Below are 8,270 nucleotides of genomic sequence, written 5' to 3'. Positions count from 1 at the left end.
TGTGTCAAATATTCTAAAACCTCTTAGGTTAAAAAAATCTTGAATCTAAACTATTTATTATTGTGAGCAAACTATTTTTTTTGTTGTGAGCGTGCATAACACGGGGCAAGCACCCCCCTATTTTAGAGCTTCTGAAATGTTCGATTTTGAGATTATTTAATTAATTAATTTAGTAGATTAAAGATTTCAAAGTTGTAAACCTAACCAAAGTATAAGATGATAAACAGATCTTTTCATTGAAAACTTTAGTCATCAATAAGAATTAATATGGTGGGAAACATGAACCTGTGGAACAGGAATATGACTGTGATACTTCAGTAATGATTTTACATTGTCTAAAAATATTGATTAAATCTATAGTGCACACAAGTGCATACAAGTGCATGTACAGACCAATTTAACATAAGGTAATGGTAAAACTATTTGCTTTCTATATATCAACATCAAATACAAATAAGATTGCTAACATGCCTTCATCCTATTCCACAGTGTTATATATTACACTATATCATATCCAGTATCCACAAAGGATGAGACCTGAGAATACCCTTTAAAATATCAAGGAATATAGACGAAAGACTAATTATAAATTTAAATTTATATAATTATAAAACAGAAATTAAAGAATGTATACCGTGGCTTAAACTTAAGCCGCGGCTCAAATATGGTTGGTTTCATTTTTAACTGATTCAATTTTTCAAGATTTAAGCCGGCGCTCAATTGAAACCGGTTTCTGGAGGATTTGAGACGCGGCTTAAATTCATTAAATTCGGTCGACACTGATTTCTAATTAAATTTATATTTGTATATATTCCTAAAGCAACCTATCCTAGACTATATAACAATATATATATATATATATACCCTATTTTTAAAAATAAATGAAAAAGATATAAGAAGGAAGACTGGATAATTAACCTGTAAATATTTGCTGTTGACTCAACAGCATTTGATTGAAGTTTAGGAGAATTGCTGGATTTCCTGGAGAGCATTGAAGTAACTCTGCTGGATTTCCTACTTGATTTCCGACTTTCACTCCTGATCAAAATATTTATTTAAATAATATCTTTACAGACAACATCAAGTTCGAATATTTGATTTCAATTAACGTCATGATAAACTTAAGTAGAAATATAATAAAAGTATATCCCGCGGTTTTTAAAAAATTAAAGAAAAACTAAATTTTCGAAAGCATTTTATTTTCTGAGAAATTTCTCAAAAGAAATTCTAAAAAATTTAAAGAACTATAGTTATTGATAAAGAAGAAAAATTCTCCATAAATGTATTTGAATTCCGGGAAAGTCTTTATACATTTTTCTTTTAAATCCAATTTTAATCATCTTTTTATAGAATTTGGTTGAAAATTCACATATAGTCATATTTTCTAGCTAAAATAACATTTTAGTTAAGCAGAGCAAAGCTTATTTATCTGTGTCTAAAAAGCATGGATTCTAAAGTTTATACTTTTTTTCTATATTTATTTGCAAGTGTTAATACTCTATAGCTAACAGTAAGTTAATATTTATTTCTAAAGGCACTGCCTCAAACTCTAATTTTATAATCTTTGCAACCTGATGTAGTACAGGGCATCTATACAAATTTAAAACTATGATTTCTAATTGTCAAACTTTGATTTATACGTTTTACACAATCAGGTTCAAAGAAATAGGGATTAGAAAAATGAAAGATTTTTCTTTTGGCATTAAATCTGAATATTGTGTATTAGATCTGAACTCTATATTTTCTATCATTAAAAATAAAAATTTCCCATCTGATGAAGAAAGTCCCCAAAAGGGATTTATTTTCAAAATTAGTTTTTTAATAGGGTAGGGTACATGACAGAAGGCCGGTCGATGATATTTTTTTGTAATTTAAGCTAGAGATCTAAAAAAATTTTAAATTTGAAGTTCTGGAATATATAAACATGTGTCACGTGCTATTATTTGTCAAAAACAAAAACAAAAATTATTTTTTACATTTTTTCGACCTTTGCCATGTTTTTTAAAACATCCATTGCATCTGAACCTTTAAGTGAATGGTCTTTAAAAATAGGACTACATTGTATTGAAAATAGCTCCAAACCTTTACTAGATTAAGAACTTTGAAGGATTATACAGGATTTAGGCTTAGATCTTTGCCTACATAGGATTAAGATCTAAGTGTGAACGTGCAAAGAAATTAAGTCTTTGTCACAAACTAAAATTTTCTAATTCCTTTATCATAGCAACTTGATGGTGCAAACCTTTGATATTTTAAACTTAGATTATTTGATCTACCAGAATTCATAGTTTGAAATATCTAAGGTCTTCAGCATTGGGTTGCAAAGATATAGGGAATAGAAAATCTGAGTTTGTGGCAAAGACTCAAATCCTTTCTGAGATTAAAGTTTCTGACTAAACGAAAATCTGATTCGTATCCAAGTTTCTAAATGTTTATCTTTCTTAGAGAAAGTTGTTTATTTGGCTTCAATATGTAAGTGGATACATAACTAAGGATGGAATACAGTGATAATCAAAAAACCCTGAAATAAGGTGATAACTTTTATAATCAAATTATAACTATAAAAAGTCTAATGAGCATGAGACACAACAATTGTACGGCGTAAACAGACCCATTTTACTAAATAGTGATTTGCTAAGTGTCTCGTAAAACTATTTTCTTTGTAATAACATCAAATAACTTGAGTGTTGCTTTAAAGACGTCTTCCCATTCCACTGTTTTCTGGTTGTATATAATATACATGTATACACTGTACTGGATAATCAAAAAATCGGGATTACTGGTTTAAAGCCTTAAACACCTTTAAAAAGACTCTTAAATAAGTCTAAAGTAAAGTTTTAATTAAACTTTAAATAACGTTTGTCCTGCGTGCTTTTATTTGATGTTCAAATGTGTCAAATATTCTAAAACCTCTCTGTTTACTCAAGCAAACCAAAGTTGATCAAAATTTATATATTTCTGTTTCTCTAGATTTATATCGTACGAAGATTAGATGATTTTGGAAATTAGAGATCTTTTTTCATCAGAATGATCAATTAAATCAATCTAAAGCCAATAAAAAATAGTATTTTTGTCATTCTTTAAATAATTATATAACCCCTGAGCTAAAAACTTTAGAATGGTGGATCTCGAGATAAATGCTTGATTCTCTCTTTTTCTTAATCTCGAGACTAACCTAATCTTGTACTTGTATCCTGAGAAGTGTATAAAAATCAACCAATCAGAGTCGCGTATCAGAAGCCAGGAAATATGAAGTTTTTCGCGCCATTTAAGATTTATTTACAGAAACGGGGACTAATTTTGAAAACCCGGTTTTTGTTTTTTATGTACTATATCCAAAAAAGAGTGGATTAAGCAAGAAATTAAAAGTGTCAACATTGGATATTCGGATTTTAAGTAGTCAGGATTAAAGGTATCCCATTCTAAAGTTCCCAGAGCAGAGAACTTTTGAATGGTGGATATCGGGATGCATGATCCACTCTTTTTCTTAATGTCGAAATTTAATAATGCTTGTTCTCATCTTGTTATTAATCTCCAGATTAATTAACCGATCGGGATTAAGCCATTCTAAAGTTTTCAGCTCAGCTCTGATTGAGCAGCAGTATACCACAATGTTGTTTAAAACCAAGAAATTGAATTGAAACCGACAAATCTGATGGGTCCAATCACAGGTTGCGGGAGCACTAAATACAGTAGCAAGACGAATTGAAAGTCGTCTTTCAACTTTGAATTTATTTGTGACATGCAGTCGTCATCCTTGTCATCACATGTATGATTCTTGAAACAATAGCCACAAAATTCGCTGAGTTCTACCGTTTCCAAAATGCCTTTTTGTGTGCTTTCAATATTACTGGAGATATAAAGACTTTCGTTCAGATGTCACTTTTAATTTTATTAAATAAAAAAACCAAAATAGTCAAAATCTGAAGGAAATTCATCATATCTCCGGTAATATTAAAACCACAAAAAAGCACATTTTGGAAATGCAAAAACAAGTATTTTGTAATTATTAACTCTAGAATTTTACTTTAAAAGAAATGTTATGAAAAAAATGACGCAAAATATTTAAAATGTAAAAGACGACTTTCAAAATTGTATTGCTACTGTCATGTTTCGTGGGACACCCTGTAGCTCCCAGAGAGTGCGTACGTTACAAAATTTGCGTACATTTGAGAATTGTGGGTTCCTAGTATTGTAGTTTCTTTGCTAGAAAAAACTCAAACTCTTTAATCCTTGTATCTTTGAAACCTGGTCCTCTAAACCTTGGATATTTCAAACTTGGAGTATATAAATGAACTAGCAGAAATTATACTTTCAAATATTAAAGGTCTACGATATCTGGTTGCAAAAGATAAAAAATCGGAGTTTAGTTCCTTTGTGCAAATATTTCTTTTTAATGATTAATCAATTAGTTTGAAATCTCTTTTATTCGAATTCACTATTATGAATATAGACGCTAAAAAGGAACAGTACACCTAGCAAATTGGAATCTCGGATATCATCAGGGCAAACCATTATAGTTGTTTGTTTATACTAACTTGTTTTATTGATGCCCTTTCACGACAGACCAAACCATTATAGATATATTTGACAAATATTTGACTGCATGTCATTTATTTTAACATTTTGCTGAATTGATAAAGTTTAAATATATGTTTCGTCGAAAAGGATAAAGGAATTGATTCTTTGCCACAAACTCTGATTTTCTAATCACTATATCTTTGGAACCAAATGTTGCAGACCTTAGATATTTCAAACTATGAATTCTGGTAGATCAAATAATCTGAGTTTGAAATATCAAAGGTTTGCAACATCGAGTTCTAAAGATATTGAGGTTTTAATATTTGATTTTGTTCCGAAGACTCAATTCCTTAATGTAGGAAGGATTATAAATACCTGAGTTATATCCTCTCATCTATTTTTGTCAATTAAACATGTTCTTATATGAGACTGGTTCGGCAAAATAATTTAGTATTTAATACTTTTCATAGATTCAAGCAACTACTATAGTGTAAAAGCATGGAATCTAATCCCTCGCCTATATCTTTAATATTCTAATCCTTGCAAATCTTGCAAATCAATGTTGTAGACCTTTGATAGATAGATTAGTGGTAAGTCTGAAATATCGAAGATTTACACCATCATGTAGCAAGTATATTATATATATGAATTAGAAAATTATTGTATAAGGCGAGTTATCAGTTTCTTTGTGAATTGTTAAGAGAAGCTTAAATAGGGCAGTGTGTGTACTTACCTTTATTAGATATATCCTAACTTAGGTTTAGAAGCTAGCTAGCTATTCTCTGTGTGCTACCTTGGGCTTATATAGTGTATACTTACTTAGGTTCACTAGTATATACATATTTTAGGTTTGAATTTTACATATTGAATACCTATATTTAGATTGGGCTAGGTACGCTTGTGTATACCTACTCAAACTTAGCTAGGTATACTTTGTTTACCTTACCTACTTAGGTTTTTAAGGACACTTTTAACAAGTAGGGTTTTAAGGATACTAGTGTATACAACCTACTTAGGTTTAGCTATGCATACTTTTGTATATCTACTTAGGTTTAGCTATGCATACTTTTGTATACCTACTTAGGTTTAGCTATGCATACTTTTGCATACCTACTTAGGTTTAGCTATGCATACTTTTGTATACCTACTTAGGTTTAGCTATGCATACTTTTGTATACCTACTTAGGTTTAGCTATGCATACTTTTGTATATCTACTTAGGTTTAGCTATGCATACTTTTGTACACCTACTTAGGTTTAGCTATGCATACTTTTGTATACCTACTTAGGTTTAGCTATGCATACTTTTGTACACCTACTTAGGTTTAGCTATGCATACTTTTGTATACCTACTTAGGTTTAGCTATGCATACTTTTGTATACCTACTTAGGTTTAGCTATGCATACTTTTGTAACTAGGGTTTAAAGTATACTTCTGCATACCTACTTTGGTTTAACGCAGCCAGGTAAACTAGTGTGCAGTTTATACCTACTCAGGGTTGGGTAGGTATTAATATAGTAGTGCAGGAGAACACTTACCTACTACTATTTCTAGACCTAGAGCTAGGAGACTCAGTACCATGGCAGGAGTGCTGCTCTATGTCGATACTGAAATTTAATATTATTTTTCTCAATAACCTTCTAATCTTTCTCATACTTCCTCCCCTTCTAACCCTTTACCCCTCTGCCCTTCTACCCTCCTACCCTACCCTTCTACCCTTCTTCCCTACTACCCTTCTACCCTTCAACCCTTCCTCTTCAGAAACCATCAAATATTTATGAACTTCTCAGAACATATTCTTGTGTGGGACAGAGAGAATTTATAACCACGGTTTAGTTTGAAAAATCTGGAAAGTTCAGGGAAAACTTTCTCTTTCCGTTTCCCTTGATTTCTCTATTGATTTTAAAAGCATGCATGTTTAAAGCTGAAAATTGTCTGTGTTTGTTCAAAGTTTTCAAACAAATTCAACTTTTTCTAAAACTAGGTCTAGAGGTCGGAGTATGAGCAGCGCATATCAGGATTCAAACAAAAAATTCTTGGTTTTTATTTTAAGTCAAATCCCAAAAATACTGATTCAAAAAAAAATATTGAAACTGTAAAAATAGTTTGGTGATTTCAAAATCAGTTTTTGCGGAGTTTTCATGAAGAGCCGCGAGGATTAAAATCTGTCATAAATCAAAAGATTGTCAACACTCGCGGTCCAACACATTTTATGCAAATAGGAATAATTTACATAAATTATCTGTGTTCATATTTGTCAATTATTTTTTCCCAACTATTCTCATTTGTTTTTAAAGTTTTTTTTTATAAACTATTTGCTTAAAACTTGATATATGCTCTTACAAACCGATCAAGTGTAGTTGGTTTCGAAGGAATTGAGTTTCTTGGTTTGCTTCTAACATTGTATTTGACAGACTTAATTTAAATTGAAAATTAGCTAAATCTGAAAAAGAAGTATTTTAGAAAACATTAGTTTGCCAATTTTTCCGGAAAAAAACGATTTTTTATTCCCCATAGCTTTGCAATCTGATGTCGTAGATCTTAAACATGTCAATTATATGTTCTGAGCTGAGATTTTAAAAGCTTAAACCCGAGTAAAACCCGGACTCGGGCTCAGATAGAACCCAAGTCCGAATTGGTTCTGATTCGACCAATGAGAGACTGCTTAGAAAGCTTTCTCTCTGTAGCAGACAGATTAGCTGTGACAAGGGGATGTAAATTTCGTAGATACATTATTTTCATAGTATGTTTATTGCATACCTTTGATCAAATTTGACACTACAAAAAATTCCAAAGATAATAGTTTTTACGAAATTTACGATCATAAGCTTTTGAAGACTCGAGCCTTAAAGAGTGAAAACTCTATGGCGGTTGGTTTTTACTAAACTCAAGGCCATCCAATACCCAAGTCTTGGCTTGAGCTTTACTTGGGTCTAAGTAGAGACTAAGACCGGGGTTTACTCGGCTTTAAGCTTTTAAAATCTCAGCTCTGGTATCTGGTCAGTAAAAGTTTAAAAATATCAGAGGTCTACGACATCAGGATCAAAAGATTAGAAAATTACGACAGCTCATTTTTTCTTGGTGAGATCTGTGTTTTTTAATAATCTTATATAGCGTTATTGGATTGAAAGATAAAGCACACTGCGTAGTGTGTAGTCAATGCACTTATTCTAAAAATCGAAACAATTTATGATGCAAAAGTATACTTTCCTGATTTAAGAAAGTCATTGTTTTTTAAAACTCAATTCCTTGTAAAATTACTAATTATTAATAATTTGTTCAAAACTCAAGCATTTACAAAGTATTTACTTATAGTTTAGCACAGAGATTCAATTGGTGTCAATATTGAAAATCTGGGTTCAACTAAGGTTTTTTATTTATCTGGAAGGACTGGTTCAAGATTCTCCCAGTGGTTTGTCCTACCTGGAGCCAAGAGAGTTTACACTCGTCCTACTCCGGGACCTGAAGGAGTCTCCTCGGTTTATCACTTTCTTCCCAGAGGTGGAGAAGTTACGCAACCTGAAGAAGAACAAACATAAATATAGTATGTACACTGTACAGGCGAATTGAGTTTGAAATATCTAAGATTATACAAGCATTGGGTTTGAAAAATAAGAAAATCATAGGTTGTAAGAAAGACTTGCAATTCCTTTAAATTCTATGCTGAAAGAACCAAGAAAAAGGGACAGTAAGCATAATTTCAATTAACCTTTCATGTAAAGATGACAATGCCCTATTTACAACGATAT

General features: G+C 31.3%; 1 protein-coding gene across 2 annotated transcripts in view; it reads right to left on the bottom strand.

Annotated features, from left to right (window-relative positions):
* LOC111711504 (uncharacterized) overlaps positions 1-8,040 on the bottom strand; it is a gene marked incomplete at its 5' end in the record, with an annotated part of 30,658 nt that extends 22,618 nt beyond the window's left edge. The window contains 3 exon segments of one of the 2 annotated variants that reach the window (XM_023485881.1): positions 919-1,038; positions 6,060-6,128; positions 7,945-8,040. In XM_023485881.1, the coding sequence (XP_023341649.1) occupies positions 919-1,038; positions 6,060-6,128; positions 7,945-8,040 (285 nt within the window). 2 annotated transcript variants of the gene reach the window in all.
* Between the last annotated feature and the right edge of the window lie 230 nt (positions 8,041-8,270).

The sequence above is a fragment of the Eurytemora carolleeae genome, unplaced genomic scaffold (genome assembly GCF_000591075.1).
Source record: "Eurytemora carolleeae unplaced genomic scaffold, Eaff_2.0 scaffold1177, whole genome shotgun sequence".
Lineage (NCBI taxonomy): Eukaryota > Metazoa > Arthropoda > Copepoda > Calanoida > Temoridae > Eurytemora > Eurytemora carolleeae.
Note: the sequence above shows the minus strand (reverse complement) of the source record. Positions and strands in the feature narration are given on the sequence as shown.